General features: G+C 35.2%; 2 protein-coding genes across 2 annotated transcripts in view; one reads left to right on the top strand and one right to left on the bottom strand.

Moving 5' to 3' along the window:
- LOC134854890 (endoplasmic reticulum junction formation protein lunapark-B-like) overlaps nucleotides 1-18,644 on the bottom strand; it is a 220,391-nt gene that overhangs the window by 148,773 nt on the left and 52,974 nt on the right. The gene's annotated exons all lie outside the window — the stretch shown is intronic.
- The window catches only part of LOC134853907 (neuronal acetylcholine receptor subunit alpha-3-like), a 50,118-nt gene that overhangs the window by 22,975 nt on the left and 8,499 nt on the right, over nucleotides 1-18,644 (top strand). Inside the window, exon 4 of the mRNA XM_063869872.1 lies at nucleotides 11,484-11,528. Coding sequence (XP_063725942.1) covers nucleotides 11,484-11,528 — 45 coding nt within the window. The remainder of the gene's footprint in view (nucleotides 1-11,483; nucleotides 11,529-18,644) is intronic.

An 18,644-nucleotide genomic window follows, 5' to 3' on the forward strand; every position in this document is an offset into this window, starting at 1 on the left:
ATAATGGATTATAAATCGTTTAAACGTCCAATTTTGGCGCTTATAATTAATTATAGTTTTGATAAAAGTACAGTTATAATTGTAACATAATTGGTTATTTTCTCTTTATACTAAGTACGGGCAAATCAAACAAAGTGACTCTTCACATGCGCCCCACAGTTTTAAAATGAATGTTTTAGCTCAGAAACAATTGTTTCTATAAATCTTTGGTTCTGCAATTGATGAAACTATTTCTTTGTTTGGTTTACTTATCTGGTAGCTTTCTGACACTTCGCGGTTTACGTAGCGCCACCCCTGTAAAACATCAAGTTATATGTCTCAATAGTAAAGTGCTGATATATAAATGTCATCTCGACATTTTTCGGCTCCACCTCCGACGTTGCCTTGACGGGAATTTACGACATTCTTATCTCCACGTTAAGTTTAACTTCTTAAGTTCTTGGAAAATTTCCGTCGAAACACTTCAAGCGGAACTTTTCACCAGCGGGACATTTTTTTGTTAATTTTGTTTTTGCTTCGTAATGTTAAACTTATATATTTAGGTGTATCAAATCTTTTGTGATCCTTTTTTGTCATTTTGAACATTATAGAATACCTTGATTAGAGTAGCTTGGACTCAGTTGTATTTAATTCCCTGATTGTTTTTTCGCTGAACAGCGTTTGACAAACAACTAAATATGGTTTTGACAAAAAGAGTGCTTGACTGATTATTGTAATCAGTTCAATAAATCATGCCTCACTGAGTAATAATTTTTGGCATATTATTTGTCGAACATGTTTGTAGTTGAATGTACTTGAGCGCTTGAAAATAACAAAAAGCTTTATGATTGGATTTTTCTGAATTTCACGCCTCAATAGACCATTAAAAGCGACTGTTTTCAGCAAGCAGATATACCTGCTATAGAACTATAAGAATTTCTGGCAGCCAACTCCAATTGTACTATCTATATAATGCTTGACTAATATGATTTTTTTGCATTGGATTCAATTTGCGTTTGAGATGGTGTCCGTTTTAGGATTTGCTATAAAAAGCACTAAAAGCGATTAAAAAGGGAATCCATTTTAATTTCTTTGTTGCCACTTTTCAGCTCTCAACTGACGTAAATGACATCTGTCATGTACCTCATTTTTGGAGTCTTAGGTTGCCAAATAAAAATAGCTCTTATTCTCAAAGAGAAAATGTTCCGTTTTAGTTTCACTTTTCTTAGACCAATCGCTTTTTAGTTGGTCAGTTGTTCCATACAACACATTTTGCGTGCCTCTACCGACAACAATTGCGGCCGATATTGAATTATTGACTTTCTTTTCCCTCTGTGATTTTTCTGACCGGATTAGTAATCAGTCCCTCCCTACCTATGTCCTGTTGCTCCCGTCCGTTCACCCAAAATATCGCAAATCCCAATAAAGCCAGATTTTTCATTTCACGTTCCACACCGCCCCGTGGTTTATCACGGGCGGAACAATTTGGGCACAGGTGTTGCGCTCACATAGACGAAACAGCCAAGAGCAAAGCTGAAACAATAGGAATTGATTAAACTGTTAAATCGAATTTGATGCATCATCAAGTTTATCCAAACACAAACCTCATACAGTTTTTTTACTTTAAGCCAAAGGGTTTGATCTTTTTGATCCAAAATAATTACTAATAGTGTTTTAATTACTAATTGGTATGAAAAAATAAAAAGCATGCTTGCAATTTTTTTCTCAGATTGTAAAAACTATGTTTGAAACTAATAGTTATCTTTTGTTGCAATTTTTTCGGTATATTTGGCCTAATTGTGTGCTTCGAATAACTGGCCAGTCTGTCGATTGCACTATATCAGAACAGAAAGAACTGTAGATAGATAATCTGAAGTAAAAGTATATGAGCCGGACAGCCAGTGTTTTGAAAACACTTCAACCGTCTGTTTTCACTATTTTCTTCGGCCCCGCTATTTCTAACGCCCTACAGAAATGCTTGAAAAGTATGTTGTGATTCAAGAAGGTTGGCTTTCAACTGAGCAGCTGAATAAACACCGCATTTTTTTTATCACAGCGCAAAGTTTTCTTTTCAGAACTGCATTTCGGATCTCCAGTCAAATGCTATTTAACTTGAGTTGACCGGCTCCGAAATATTTTGGAAGCACACTGGTGTTCAGAAAAGCACTCGGGTCGAAGTTGTGGTTTTATGATTAGACGGTCGCAACCAAATTTTGGTATTTTTAGACTGCCGCGACCAAAATTGAATATTTTCAGACAGCCGCGACCAAAATTTGGTATTTCCATATTTTGCGGACCTATGCATTTTGTCCACGTACCGGCGCGACCAAAGGATAGTTAACCACGAGCGGCGCGACCGATGGAAAGATAACCGCGATCGGCGCGACTGAAGGAAAGTTAGTCGCGGCGGTCAAAAATTAGTCGCGGTGTTCGAAAAATTATTCGTTCGCGGCGGTCAAAAAATTAGTCGTGACGGTCGAAAAACTAGTCGTGGTGGTCAAAAAACTAGTCGCGGCGATAAAAAAAATCAGTCACGGCATGGTCGACACATTAAAGATACAGTTATACTGGATTTTTTTTGCTATTTGCAACTTTTTTTTTCAGTTTTGCAAATATAAAACTCAATAACTTTAAAATAAAACCAAATAGTTTTAGCTTTTCTATAACATTTGCTGTTTGCTGAAGTTGTTTCCGTTTATTTGATGGCTGTTCTTTTACTTTTTAGCGTCTAATTTTTCAATAACGCCCTGACTAACTTTCCGTCTATACGGCGAAAAATTTTTGGACCATGCCGCGACTAATTTTTTGACCACCACCGCAACTAACTTTTTGACAATGCCGCGACTAATTTTTCGACCGCCGCGACTAATTTTTGACTCTCGCGACTAATTTATTGACCATGTCGTGACTAATTTTTCGACCGCCGTGACTAATTTTTCGACCACCGTGACTAACCTATCGACCGCTACAAATAATTTTTCGAACGCCGCGACTAGTTTTTCGACCATGTTGGGATTAATTTTTCGACCACCACGACTTTTTTTTCAACCGCCGCGGCTAACTTTTTGACTATGCCGTGACTAATTGTTGACCGCCGCGACTAACTTTTTGACCATGTCGCGACTAATTTTTCGACCGCCGCGACTAGTTTTTTTGGGCGCCGTGATGAATTTTTCGACCGCCGCGACTAATTTTTCGACCATGTTCTGACTAATTTTTTGACCACCGCGACTAATTTTTCGACCACTGCGACTATTTTTTGGACCGCTTCGATAAATTTTTCAACCACTTGCTCGACTAATTGCTCGACAATGCGCGACTAATTTTTTGACCACCGCGACTTATTTTTCGACCATGCCGTGACTAATTTTTGACGCTCGCGACTAATTTTTTGAGCATGTCGCGACTAAGTTTTCGACCACTGCGAGTAACTTTTCGACCGCCGCTAATAATTTTTCGACCGATGCGACTAATTTTTCGACCATGTCGCGGCTAATTTTTCGACCGCCGCGACTTACTTTTCGACCATGCTGTGACTAATTTTTGACGCTCACGACTAATTTTTTGACAACTGCGACTAACTTTTTGACAGCCGCGACTATTTTTACGACCGCCGCTATGAATTTTTCGACCACCTCGACTAATTGTTCGGCCATGCCATGACTAATTTTTGACGCTCGCGACTAAATTTTCGACCGACGCTACTAACTTTTGGACCGCAGCAAAAGATTTTTTGTCCGCCGCGACTAGTTTTTCACCGATATGAGTGGGTATTAGCTTCGTTTGTGAAAATTTTTATATGGTAAAGTTTGAGTCTATTTTATTTTTTTTCGGGGCCGTGGCGACTTGCATGGGCACCGCTTCATAAAAATAATTACTCCCTTTGATGCGACAGACATCAGTTTAATTATAGTTGCAAATGTGAATAAGCAAACTCAAATCCAATTGCGCTATCAGCCGCATGCCGAACGGAACGCATGCGAAGGGCATGTCTACACATTTTTTGATATGCATCAATTTCGTCTGTGATGTTAGTGTCATAATCTGGTTGTATAGTAGAAGTTAGTTTTACCCATTTGAACTGAATAGTCAAGCAAGCATTTAATGTTTTGAAGTTTTAGTGGTAAAAAAGCAGTGGATACGCAAAATAATTGGTTAGTGCGAACTAAACCAAATTTAAAATGGTTTTTTGACCTATCTTTTTTTCTCAAATCGAAAAATAAATGTTAAAATAGGATTGATTAAGTCGTTGAATAGCTAGCCAGGAGCTGAATTTGATGACGCCGGCTAAAAATTAAATGACGAAGCGATAGTGGTAGGTATTACGAGTATTACTGGGGACTAAATGCTCAGTGACAAATGAGGTTAAGGAAATTTACATTATTGTTGCGACTTTCGAAGAAATCGGAATAATTTTGCGTGGGGTGTTCTTTTTTGTCAGTCAACTTTCGCCAATCGAAGTACTAATTTTTGGCAAAAACTTATAATAGCCAAATAGAGTAACCAACGTTCTGAGTTCAATTGAAAAAAAAAGATATTTTGCTTCCGATAATTTTTTGTTAAAATTTTGGGGTCTGAAAATTGCCAATTTTGCTATGCTCTGAACTAATTTTTGCGCGCTGTGAAGCTTTTAATTATAAAGTCAAAATTTTAATGCGTTTATTTATAAGCGGCGAAGTATCCATTAAATAATCGCAGTCATTTTGTACAATTTTTTCCCATTTTTTGTAACACTTATTTTTAGAAAGCTGTGAACAATCTGCCGAAGTGATTCTGCAACGACTAATTTTCCAAATTGCAGCTTATGTTGCCAAACAAATAGGCATCAATTTTACGAGTAACAAGACTGCTAGTAAATCAGGGCAAAGCTCTGAATGTTCCCACTGTTCATTAATTCATATCGAATAGTTTTTTTGGGAAAAGAAAATATTGAAAGCCTATAAAATTTGGACAATATCAAAGTGTTAAGTTTTGAATCGTACAAAATTAATACGAAATTATTAATTAGCTACCTCAATTCAAATTGGAACGATTTTGTTGTGCGGGATACTTCGCCACGCATAAACAATTCGCGTTATGCTCTCAACATTATGAATAAATTCTTCAAAGCGCGCATAATTTAGTCCAAAATATGGCCAAGTTAGCCTTTTTCAAACCACCGAAAATTTACAAAAAATAACCGGAGGTAAATATCTTTTTAAATTTGAGCTCAGGAAGTCGATATCTTCAATGAGGTATGAACATTTTTTGCTTAAAACTATTATTTCGATCAGCGAAAATTGACTGAATCAAAAAACCACACCGAGCATAAATATTCCGTTTTCTTCGAAAGTCGGAAAAAATGTTGATTTCAAAATTTCATCGTTTGTTTAGAAGTTAATTTTAAAGGTTCAGAAATCGGATAAAAAGTCAAATCTAGATGTAATTAGTTGAGTCGAGAAGACCAATTGAGTCCAAAACCATTTAAATATGTTCTTGTTGAGTTTTTTTTAAGTGTTCTTACCTCGGAAATTGTTTGGTAATAAAGTACGATTAAAACTTCTATATAAAATAATGTTTTCGAAATTTGCCGCTTTCGAGCAAAAAAAAACAGAGTCACTTCTGCTAGGTGCCGAACAAGGTTCAACTTGATAGACCAATTACTGTGGTAATTAAAAGCGAATCTTTTTTTTCTTTGTTTCTTGTGGTGCATGAATAGTTTTGTTATTTGCAGAGCATCGGGCTGTTGTTGTTTTGCTACCATTCAGTGGAATCAATTCTCTTTTATGTTGATAACACTGTTGCGCGTCCCTATAATTTCATCGACTTAACAATCAAGGTGAAAAGATTAAGGCGATCCTTTTTGACGAGATAAATCAAAGCAACGAACGTTGCATATCTGCTGCGGTCTAGATCTCAAGCTTTGATAAAAGAATTCGAGTTGTGATGCTAGAGTTTGAAATTTGAATCTGTCCGCAGTATTGCGCTAAAACACTTTTACGATATCTTGCGGGCTTAAGTTTGCTTTTCTCAGTGGATTCTTTTTGAAGCAAGTTGTCGAATATGATCAAATATGGCTCAAAATAGTTCAAAAAGTTTTCATAACACAAACGGTTATTTGCGAGTAATGTTTGTCATTACATACGGTGCTTTTGGGTGTTGTAAACTTGAACTAATAGTAAAATTGTAAATGTGTTAGCAGGCTCTTCTTGAAAACAGGGATTCTTCATAAATTTGCGTCCTGGATAATAAAAAACATTAAATTTCAGTTCATGCGTTGAAATAAGAGGCTCAACAAAATTCTTCTTTAGTTGTCGCTGCGACTCACAATGGGAACCATGTTTTGGAAGAAAATCAGCGCCCAAAATTATTTCAAAATACTTATGCGAAAAACAAAGATAACAAACCCACACTCATTCGAAACTGCCAGAGAATACTTTGCAAAACTATCAAACCTTTGGAAAACTGTTTTTTGTTCAAATTTTCCTTTTCATTTTTTGTACATTTGGTCAATATTTCCCTTTAGTTTTCGTCAGGTAGTTTTGAGCAAAAACTTTGCCAATTATTGAGCTTAACATTTAGATTCGAACAACTTGAAAATTTGAGTCGACCATCGAACGGCGGCGTCGAACCTTTCTAGGTTTTTTCAAAGAAGCTCTGGTTTCAGCAAAATTGAGCACAAACATTCCGTTAATTACGTTACGAAAGTCGAAACAAAAATTGATTACCGCTTTCTAAATGCTTTCAAACTTGCAGTCTTGATAACTCAAACTAAAGAGATTAGACTAACGCAAGGATTAGCAGTCTTCAATGGCTACGCGTTGTGTCAATTCCTGTATAACCATTGTAACAACCGTTGGAAAAACGTAAGCAGCAGTTATCTCAATTGAAAAATTGATTAGCAAGTTACAAAAACAATTGTTTTGTTTCATTTGTTTAATTTCTGGGAAAGGTCCCCTATTGCAATAAACAGTAACGATTTTAGGGACGGAGAGAGAAAGAGAGAGGTTTGGGGCGTTTAAACTAACCAAGAAAGGCTCAAACCGTTGTTTTGTCCTATTTTTGTAAGAACATGTTTATAGTGTGATAGGAGAGCTCGTAAAACTACCAAGTTGGTCGAAAAATTCTTTTCGTTTGAAAAAAATTCCGCCTCTCGTTCGTTAAAAGCCTTGTTCCGCGCCTGAAATAAAAAAAACTCCCAAGATGTTTTTCTAGCTTCTCACATGCGCGAAAGCAAGTGTCTTGTTATTGGGAACTGGAATATTTTTTCCCGTAACCAATTTTCCATAAAAATCTGTAAAAAAATGAGCTTGATAAGTTATTGCACATCATTGACTTTGATTTTTGCTGCGCTTTCAGTACATTTGTAAGTAGCTGCAAGTTTTGTTGTTTTACTCCTTTGTTTTTCAATTTCTAACCTTAATTTTGTTAAAATACCAGCCCTCAGAAAATTTTACTTTTTAAAATTTTTTCAATTAAAACCCTGTTTTTACTTATAGATTCGGCTATTGCTTTTTAGGCTCGGTCAACTTATTTTCTGCTATTAAGGGCATAATTTGATAATATTAAAAATATTTTTGATTGGTTGTGATATAAGAGGACAAAATTGTTTTAGGGCAATCTATTGTGTTCGGCTTGGTGAATGACTAACTTTTTTGTCAACTGGTTGGCCGCTCGGTAAAAAAAACAAAAAATTTCCAATTTTGTGCTTGGGTTTTTCGACTGTTTTTCTAAATTTATTTGTTTTTCAGTTTGACCGATTAAATTAAATTTTTATCAAAATATTTTACGACTTTAAGAATTCCGTCCCATTTTCAATTCACCAGTTTGTTGAATGAAGTACTTGACAATATTGTTGGGCGTCCCTGTATTTTCATCGACTTAACAAACAAGGTAAAGCAGTAAAGCGACTACTTTTGACGAGATATATCAAAGCAACGTATTTCACATAGCTGGATTGATGAAATGTCCTTGGTGAATGTTTTTGAATTCTGGTGAGGTCTAAATCTCAAGCTTTGATAAAAGAATTTGGGAGCAGTGGTGAAGTGGTTATTGTCTCCGCCTCTCAATCCGAAGGTCGGATGTTCGAGGCCCACCATGATCCGTGCTCGTTGCTTGAGGGTGAGGCAACATTACCCAGCCCAGAAAAATAACCAAAAAAATTGCATGTAGTTCTTAAGCAGGGGCACAACAGCGGTTCGCCGTGATGAGCTGTACAGCTCGTATGTTGGTCCTATCCCTCGTGGATAAATGATCTTAAATCTTAAATTTGAGTTGTGATCCTAGAATTTGTGTTTTGAATGCTGAGTTTGAACCTGGCCGCAGTGTTGCGCTAAAACTCTCTTACGATATCTCTTAAGCTTGCCTTTCTCGCAGAGCTTTTTTGTAAAACAATCTTTCAAATGAGACCAAAGTGCCCTCCAAATAAATTTAAAAATTTTCGAACTCAAAATTTATTGTAACTGAATTTGTTTTCGGGGTGGTAAACCAAATTGGAATATCTGGGCGGCGTGGAATAATTGAAAAATAAGCTTCAATAACTCCACTTTTCCAATCAAAAATCATCAACCTACTTATTTCAAGTTTTCTAGCTAAGGATTTTTCTATTGGTTAAGTTTTTCCCTGTTTCATAACAAAAGCCCAATAGCAAGAAGGAAAAAATTTAGACTAGTTTGTGACTAGTTTGAGCACTTAAATGGGCTGATTCATCTTGTTTTTTTTCCGCGATGACTTTGTGATTCATACACATTCCTCTTTTCTGGTTCTCAAGGTAACCAATAAAATATTTTAGAATTCCTCCGCTTTTGAGAAGATTTTGTTGAAGAAAAGTCACTAGAGAAAACAAAATGATGACAAGCTACCAATTATTCAAATTCAGGTCGATTTCTCAATTAGTTTTTAATTTGAGTCAGTGTTCTTAGTAGTTTAAGTTCGGAGACTTACAAGCATTTGGAATTAGGTCCGCATTGCGGAATCCAATGCGAAACGTATAGTTTTTTTTCCTGGCGCTTGTCTCAAAGAAGTTAAGAAACGTTCAAATCAGAATTGTTTTTTTTTTCCGTTTGATTCTTTTATTACCGTCTTTTACAATTGCATGCTCTTTAGCTGTTTAAATGCTGAAAACTGTTGTTTTGCTCGCAAGCAACGAATGAACATTGATCATAAGAAACCTTTCACTTTTTGACTGAAGACGGAAAACTAAGTCTAACGTAGCTGTTTTACTATCCCTCATTTTTTACTGATTTGGTTTTTTAGTGAAATTGAGTTTCTTTAAATTTGAACTCATTTGAGAAGCCCCAATGTTCCTTCTTTTCTTTAAGAACAAATAAAAAAAACTTTTGAATGTGAAATTGAAGGACTAAACAAAAAAAAAACTGATTTTTCCGGTTTATTCCTTCTCAAACTACAAAGGAAGATGTTTGAAGTCTTGTATTCTAATATAAAGACCAACAGACTGGTGTAATCCAATTTGGAACGCACTCATCCGCCACTTACGCGTGTTCTAAGAACGCAAAATTTGAGCATTTTCCCCCAAATTGGCCAAATTAGCCAAATTAGCCATTTTTAAACCCATAACTTTACAAACAATAATCACAGGTAAAACTACTTTTTGATTTAAGCTCCAAACAACAGTAAGTTTCAGATGGTATAGAAATTCAGTCAAAATGCTTAGTTGAACAGTCAAAAAACCACTCAAGCATGAAAATTTCTCATTTTTCTAGGAAGATATGAACAAAACTTTCTGCAGATTAGAGTTACTCGCTTTAGATGTGCAGAATATGGAGAAAAATAGATAATCGAAAGTAGATTTGCAAATAATTCGAGTATGTTACTGAATTCAACTGAGAACAGTTAATCTCCTGTTTTTGAATTCTGCAATGTATTATTTTTGCTAAGAACTGATATACTTACTTATAAAAATCCATTGAGCACCGAAACATCTCGGTTTTGAAATAAGCTTCGAAATGTGAGTCATTTGGGTTAGGTCTGAAAAAGTCAAATAACTACAAAGTCTCAATTACTTATATGAAAACTAAAAAGCCCTGTTAATTGGAATAAGAATAGGTTATGATTTCGTAGGATTTTATTAAACTAGTTATTAAGAGTCGATAAACGTAGTTCAGACTTTTATATAGATCGCGATATTTTTTTCGTTAATTTTTTCAGGAAAAATCATAAAAGTTATTCAGGCTCAATTTTTTTTTGTGGCCTTGCCCTTGATTTTTTTTCACATTCTGTTCTTTTTTTTTGTTAAAAGGAGGGCAAATTCCACTATTGAACTGCAAAAGCGTAAAAATAAAAACAATCGTTTCGAAATTGAAATTCAATAATTTTTTAGTTTTAGACTTCAATGAAAATTTTAGCTATTGAGCCAGCTTTCTCAAATTGGTTTAGTTTTATCAAAAAATTATTACTCATAAACTGTTCTGGAAATTCAAAGAGCTTTAAGGACATCTATTTTTTTCTTTGAATTTTGTAAATTGAAGTTTTTTCAAAAAAGTAAATCAGTAGTTTTTGGCTTATTTGCATTCATTCACTTTTTTCAAACGGCCTAATGGCTCTTTTTTAATTGTGTTTCTCAGATTCTAAGAGGATTAACCGAAAACTGAGCAGTGTGTATGATGGTCAGTTGCGTGTTTTTTGTTTCTAAAACTGAGTTTTTTGTTGAGCTAAGCTCACTAAAGCGACTCAAGGCCTATTTTCGTGTAGCACTTCCTGTTGGTATTACTATTTTAGCCCACATTACCCGTGTTGAAGTTAATCTGAGGCTAGCGATCAAGTGAGAGTTCGCTTTTTTGCACACTACCAATGCCATGGCACGTAGTCAAAAGTACAAGCTGAAGGTCGGAAGATTTTCCAATGAAGACATCAGAAACAAAAATTTCCACTTTTAAATTTTTTACAATAATGTTTTGTACTTTATCGACGTTGATTTACTCTCAATTGTTATTTTCCGACAAAAAAGTGCTTTTGTAATAGACTTCAAGCGTAAAAGAACGAATTCAAATTGTAAAATACCCAGTACTGATTTTTATTCGTAAATTTCGTTAGAAAATACCTAATAATCAACTAATTACACCTAACTAAGTTAGATGCGAGCTAGATCTGTTGATATGTGTAGGTATTTTTATAGCAAATATGCATTTTCTTCCGCCTTAATTTTTAAAAAGTTTTTGTCGGCCTTAAAATAATGCCTTAAAGTATAAGCAAATAATTGGCAAGGGCGTTGGTTTCTTATTAGAGGTTTCTGAAGTTTTTATTGTTTCTACAGTTTTTTTTTCTTGGAAGATAAATCACCCCGATGAAAATTATTACGATCCAATTAATTATCCTCGCACACATATGCTAACTGTTAGAGTCTGCCTATCCTGTATAATGGACTAATCCAACCGTTAATAGCTCATTAAAATCTCTGATTATTGTCTATGATTCAATGAAAATCATGGATTCAGTCAGTTTAGAAATAAAAGAGAATATGAGAATTTAGGCGTGATCTTCAATCATATCGGACTTTTTTGTTTCAGAAAGAAAAAGATCAAGTGATGAAAACCAGCTTGTGGCTTGAACAGGTAAGAAAAAAGAAGCTACTCAGAGAACAACAAGGTCCTCACCGGGTTCAAGGTATTTAACTAGTTCACATGTAAAGGATGAATGACAGGTGCTCGATCGTTAAATTAATAAATTGAGGATTCTTACGAACTGAACTATCGTCTAAAAAACTGTAAAGGTTCTTTTTTCTTATGTGGATTTTTCCATTGTGCTCCACATGCGAGCTTAAAAAAAAATTGGATGCATTGCTTAGATAAACTTTCTTTAAAAGCAGTTTTGAGTTAATTTGGTACTACGTTTAAACTTTCAGCCCATAAGAAACGAGCATTTTACGCCCATAATCGAGGACAATAAGCCGACGTGACTTCAAACCGAAGGGAAAACACTAAATTTCCAACTGTTAGATTTCAGCTTTGAAAAACGAATCAAGTTTTGGCCATAATAGTTTTTGGTAACGATGTTCAATTTGTGGCAGGCGCGGATCTAGTAATTTCTCGAGGAGGGGGATCTTCAAAAGTTTTTGAAAGTTTTGTCGACCTCTTTTTGTTTTAGGAAACTAAATTGATTTTTGAGCTCTCCCAAATCACAATAAAGACCCTAATGTGACAAAATTATCTGCGCCGCAGGCAAATTTTTGATTAAAAAAAAACAGGCCAAAAAGGGCGTTTTTATGCACTTTTTGGACAAATTCGACAAAAAATTGCGTTCTTTCGGCGCGCGCTCCCTCCCTTAAATTAGAATGGATTGGCACCTAAAGCGCCTTATAAAAAATTTTAAGGTCAGTCAGCCAAAAATGGATATCTCTAAACAGTACAGAGGGGGACCCTTTGGGTCGGCAAGGGGTCTAATTCCTGAGGAAAGGTGTCAGCCCCCCCTAATTCCGCTACTGTTTTGAGGACAGCATCTTCTAGTTACATCAGCCAGATTTTGAAGTGTAAACGTTTATGAGAGATGAAAACTTCTTCAACAATGTTCATTTTCTGGCGCAGAGACAATTCAGCCGCAGACAATTCAGCCAACTTTGAATACAAACAATTCAACTAAAACAACTCAGACAATTCAGCCGAAGACAATTCGACCAACATAAAATAACAAGAGTAGATCAAAGAAATAATTAAGTTTTTTAACTTGATTAGAGTCAGAAGGCTTTCATCACTTTAACAATAAAATTTGAAACAAAAAATAAAAAATATCAAAAATCAAAAAATTTTGCTGAGCAAAAAGTCTTAGAATATATGTAAATTGAAGGTACAAAACTTTATATACTTCTGTATAAGGTCTCGATTGTAATTATTTGCGTTTTGCACGAGTTTTTCATTGGCGATTGAATTTTTGGGCTTCGATTTTTTTATGATATCACCGGCCGTCAGTCTCTCTACGTTAAATTTGGCACTTTTTGTTTCATCTTCGAAATGGGTGATGAGCTTGGCGAGGGCTGGGTGTTTTGTCGGCAAAAAGTTTTCAAAGCTGCCATTCCATGCCTCCAATGTTTTATTTGTACGAGGTTCTCCGCTGAACACCCTATTAAAAACGTTCCAATCGGCATGGTTTGACGAGTCTGTTTCTTCGACGAGCACCAATATAAATGTCTTCAAAGTAGTCCGCTAGACTCTGAAAATCTTCTGAAGGATCCTTATTTTGCAGCTCTTCAATTGCGAAAGTTACATTGTCAAAGGGAACGAGTGCCAAGCAAATCTTTTGTTTGAGATTTAGTCGAAACTTGTCACCGTCCAGGTACTTGCTTGCAAATCCATGATTTTGTACATTGTGCCGTACTGCCTGGCCCAAGTGGAAAAATAACAAAATTGAAATTTGTATCAGGCGGCATTGTTTCAATGGCGTTGCAAACAGCGGCCTCAAAATCAAAATCTACTTTTTCCGATTTGCTTTAAGCAGCCGAAAACTTTTTCATATGTGTGTTCTGTCTTGCTGGGCAACAGAGCGAACACTATGGGTGTAAGATTGTTTTCGATCACACCATTTATGGTATAAACTTGGTAGAAGACATCTGGTGCCACGAAAAACTTTCCGTCGCAATAAAAAATTTCTTACTGAGAAAAAAAATCGAGGGCAGGCAATGTTGCAAATACCAAAAATTGATTGTCTGACTTACCAGAATCGAAATATAAGAACGTGTCACTGCTGTGTGTAAATTTGAGAGGCTCAGGAGTTTAATCGTTGCTCTCAAAGGTTTTTGGCTTTTGTGTTGTTTCTAAAGCTTGCTGCCTTATTCGGTTTATATCGAAGAGATGCTGAGTAACTCGGTTTTGTCGGCTCTGCATAAAGAGGCAAGTCAGTTTAGGCGTTAAAAACAATATGTCGGGGAATGTTACCAGTGCTTAGAGCTTTTTCTTGAACTTCTTTAGCAAGTTTCTCAATTTGAATTTTGAGTTTTTTGCCGTTTCTCCAAATACAAACTATTTGTCCTCATACAACGTTGAATATGTAAATGAATCAACTAAGTTCAAATGCAGGCTTTAGTCTCAGTTTTAGTTTCTGGTTTGGCAATGTTTCAACCGCAATTAGTTTATCTTTCAAAGAAGTTTACTAACCAAATTTCCCGTTAGGCGATTGCACCCTCCCCCGCCTAAGGCACGATAAGATATCAGCGTAACTGTGTGGCCAGTACGTGGGAGGGATAGTCAACCCTTTAAACGATATCCTTTTTGATCGCATGTAAGTTTCTCAATAATTTCGGGTCTGCTTTCCTGTAAATTGGTTTGTTTTTAAGTATTGCGCACTTCTTTGTTGAGTTTGATTTTTACTTAGCCACTACTCTAAATTTGAAAACACTGTGGTCTGCATAAAAATCTAATATTTTAAGATAATTTTTGAGTTTGTGAATTTTGTTCGGTTCACATGCATTTGAAAGGAATTATTTATAATTCGTCTAATTTTTTCGCATGTGAAAAGATTGCACGTTTCAAAATTTAAAACTGTCTGATAAGTCTTGGGCCGAATTGTCTCACTCATTTTGATTAAATTGTGTAACTTTGAAATTGGCTATGTTTGTCATCAAAATGTCTGCACAAGCATTTTTTTTAGCAATCATTAACATTATTTAAAGTTTCTAAATAAATGAAAAAGTCAATAATTGGAAAATTCATAAAAACTAAAAATTCTTTAATGAATTTCCAAATTAATTAAAAGTTTTGACCTATAGTGAAAGTTTTTGCGATGTGGCTGAAAATTCCGTCGGCCTCATGTCCAGCATTCATTTCATATTTGAGCAAACTTGAATTTAAATTGCCAGTGAACTCACAAATACACATTAATGTTCTGGTTACCGTCCTTACAAAGTGTAGCTTACGAAACTTGGTATGTCTGAGATGCTAATTGTGTGATCGCCTTTTTGCTGTTCCGATTTTCCCTGTAGAGGTGGGAAGAAACCACGGCTTAGAATTTTTAACAAGGTAGAGAGGAGACATGATGGTTTTTTGAAACCCTTCTGGTAATGAAAACCAAAAATTTTCTCTTTTAGTGTGAGAAAAAACGTTTCAAAAATTTAAAACGGTCTTATAAGTCTTGGGCCGAATTGTCTCACTCATTTTGATTAAATTGTCTAAATTTGAAATTGGCTATATTTGTCATCAAAATGTCTGCACGCGCATTTTTTGTAGCAATCATTAATATTATTTAAAGTTTCAAAATATATGAAAAAGTCAATAATTGGAAAATTCATAAAAACTAAAAATTCTTTAATGATTTTCCAAATTAATTAAAAGTTTTGACCTTTAGTGAAAGTTTTTGCGATGTGGCTGAAAATTCCGTCGGCTTCATCTCCAGCACTCATTTCACATTTGAGCAAACTTGAATTTAAATTGCCAGTGAACTCACAATTACACAGTAATGTTCTGGTTACCGTCCTTACAAAGTGTAGCTTACGAAACTTGGTATGTCTGAGATGCTAATTGTGTGATCGCCTTTTTGCTGTTCCGATTATCCCTGTAGAGGTGGGAAGAAACCACGGCTTAGGGTTTTTAACAAGGTAGAGAGGAGACATGATGGTATTTTGAAACCCTTCTGGTAATGAAAACCAAAATGTTTCTCTTTTAGTGTGAGAAAAAACGTCTGCATTTTTTTGACATGACAGCAACTCCTCAAAAAGCCCAAAAACAGACATTGTACTGGACTTTTGGACAACCTAATGAATTTTTCTCCTATCATAAGCTATTATCATTTTTAAAAAAGTATTAAAATCCATTATAATCGATCATAATGCATTTTTGTTTTCAATATAACCGATTATGTTTTGTACATGAAATCCATAAAAAAATCATCGATTAATTGCATAGGTATTTACTCTACTTTCTGCATTTTCTGTAGAACTCGAACCCGAACGAATATCCCCTCCCCCTGCTGCTCCCCCTCTGTTGTTCACCCCCCGCTACGCGCCACCACCCCCCCTCCCCCAAGTCTTTCACCAAAAACCTGCGTCAACATCCTCCTCTAACACGTTTAACCCCCTCCCCCGTGTTTAAACCCACGCCCACGCGTTTCGCAGGTTTTCTTCTCTGTTGAGATATTTCACGTGGTATTCGAAAAAAAATTATTAAAAATTTTTGTGATAAATACATCATAAATGACAAAAAGCTTTTCATACCAATTTCATTATGGGAAATATTTGTCATACACTTCCAATATATGGAAAAATGGTTATCCTATTTTTATAATGAAAAAATGCTTATCATACAGTTTCATATATAAAAAAACGCTCACCGTAGAGTTTTCACAATTTTTGTTCATATGGAATTGTACGAAATTGCATGACAAGCATTTTCCATAGACAAAACTTGTAGGATATGCATTTTGGACAACACGGGAAGGCTGTAAATTGTTTTAAAATAGAAAACTCAGAAGAAATGATTATTTTACTATCTACGGCATACATACAGTTTTTCCCCATTTAACTTTCAGACTCTATAAAAAGTCAAAGATTAACACACTCAATTACTTTTCAATCTAATCTAATAGTCAGCTTGATGGTTGTTTCATGTTAATTGACAGATTGATTCTCTGTCACACAACAGGAGCTAAGGAAAGAAGGGTAAATTTAGCCCAAATGGACTCGAATAGTTTTAATCTCTCCTAATTGCCTGAACAAAAGTTAAAAGTTCTTGTATACTACCTCAGTTTGGATCTATTTAAAAACCCACTCACTCTCCATGGTACTTACTAATGACTTTTCTTCTCTCTAAAAACAACTTTTATGATCGTCCAAACAAGGCATCATTTTTTTAAATAAATTTTTAATTAAATCTATTGTTGTTTCAATTTAGGATCTTTTTAGTTTTTGGGAATTCTGTTGCATTCTGTTGCACATGCATTCTGATTGGTCGAAAAGTCTGCTTATTTTGCTGAATGAACTACTTAAGAATATCTTCCCCTTTCTTAAACCCCAACCCCCCTTTTCTCGCACACTACTAGAATATTCAAGATATGGATGGAGAGTTTTTGCCAGATTATATTAGTAGGGTGCTAAAAAATTTTATCAAAAAGACAAGTGAACACTAAGTTCAGTAGAACCTGATAAGTTTGATCTTCAATGGGGGTTTGTATATAGATTGTCAAGTAGATCCCTCAGTTTTTTTCTTTTTCTGGCGTTACGAGTACTAGACTAGGTTTAAAATAAATTAGCACGAAGTATAAAAAAAGTAGTGGACCGAAATCTCTCCAACCATATCTTTCTGGTGAAAAAAGCAAAGATTTGTTATCCTATGTTACCTAGCAGCAAGTAAACATTAATTGGATACCAATATAGAACTATGAAACATTACTTACCTTCCTCTCTTGAAATGGGTAGTAGGGCTGGGAGCGGTTAACCGGTTGAACTCTATCGGTTAACTGGTTAGCCGATAATTGATAACCGATATGTAACCGAAGATTAAAAAATGAATCAATGAACAAAATCAAAATCATAGGACCATTTTCTGGCAAAAGAGGCATCCGTTTTTTGCGGAAAATCAATCCGAGTCACGAAAAAAGTCTTTCGGCTGTCGAAATAGGTTTTGGTGAGTCATCAGTTATTGTCATCGGTTAAAAATTTGCTTAACCGGTTACTCGGTTAACAGCTTTTGACCGGTTAACCCGTTAACCGATCCCAGCCCTAATGGGTAGTGCTGACGGAAGAAGAGTGGGTTGATTTCAAACAAGATCACAAATGAGCAGTGGCTTCCGCAGATATTTTGGTTTTTTGTTGGAAAAACCGAAAGGGAAAAAAACCAACCCCCTTTTCCTCGCACGCCACTGGAGTATATCATTATACGGATGCAGAAACTTTGCAAGATTGTATTAGTGGGCTGGTAAAGAGTTTTCTCAAAGAGAAAACCAAGTCCAGCGTAACCTGATCAATTTGATCTTCAATTAGGGTATAACGCAAAAAATTTTAGCGCAAAAAAAATAAATTAACTTGCAAAAAAGCAACATTGCTCAACAATACCCTCTGGCAATGCGTTTTTCGGTTTGGATTTTGTGTTTTTCATTTTCCAATATCTGAGTTTAACTGCCTGAAAATTCAATAATTTTGCTATTATTTTCATGATTACGACTATTATTAAAACTAAAATCATTATTGCGCTGGCAATTGGCAAGCGTTATCAATTTGAAACTTGTTTGTTATTACGTTCCCGATTAGAAAGCATTATCAAATCGGAGCACAGAATTTTTCTGATTAGCAACTTACTTTACAAAATCTTATTATATTAGTTGAGCTGCAGTGCTGCTTACATGCCCGGGTTGACCTCCATAGACCAAAAATGCTAATCATACAATTCCATAAACTAAGTTTATGAAAAAATACTAATCATACAAATTTCATACATTTTGCTAAAATGGTGTCGTCGAATTTTCAAAAAACGTTTCTCTTGTTTTGGCATAAAATTCGCGGTGTATCGTACTACATAAAAAAGAAAAAGTTTTTGTCAAAAAATGCTTATCATACAATTTCTATGTTTTTGAAAATGCCCCCAAATTATTTTTGTGTTTTTGAACCGCAAATTGTTTTTCGTACTCAAACAAACATTTAAAAAAATTTTTTTGTGTGTATAACGTAGTCCTGGATATACTAATATTGGATTTTTTTTCCTTTTCTCTTCATAATTTTTTTTTCATAAACGCTAAAAAATTTCTCTTTTTTT

This window comes from Symsagittifera roscoffensis, chromosome 9 (assembly GCF_963678635.1).
Source record: "Symsagittifera roscoffensis chromosome 9, txSymRosc1.1, whole genome shotgun sequence".
In the NCBI taxonomy this organism is placed as follows: Eukaryota; Metazoa; Xenacoelomorpha; order Acoela; family Convolutidae; genus Symsagittifera; species Symsagittifera roscoffensis.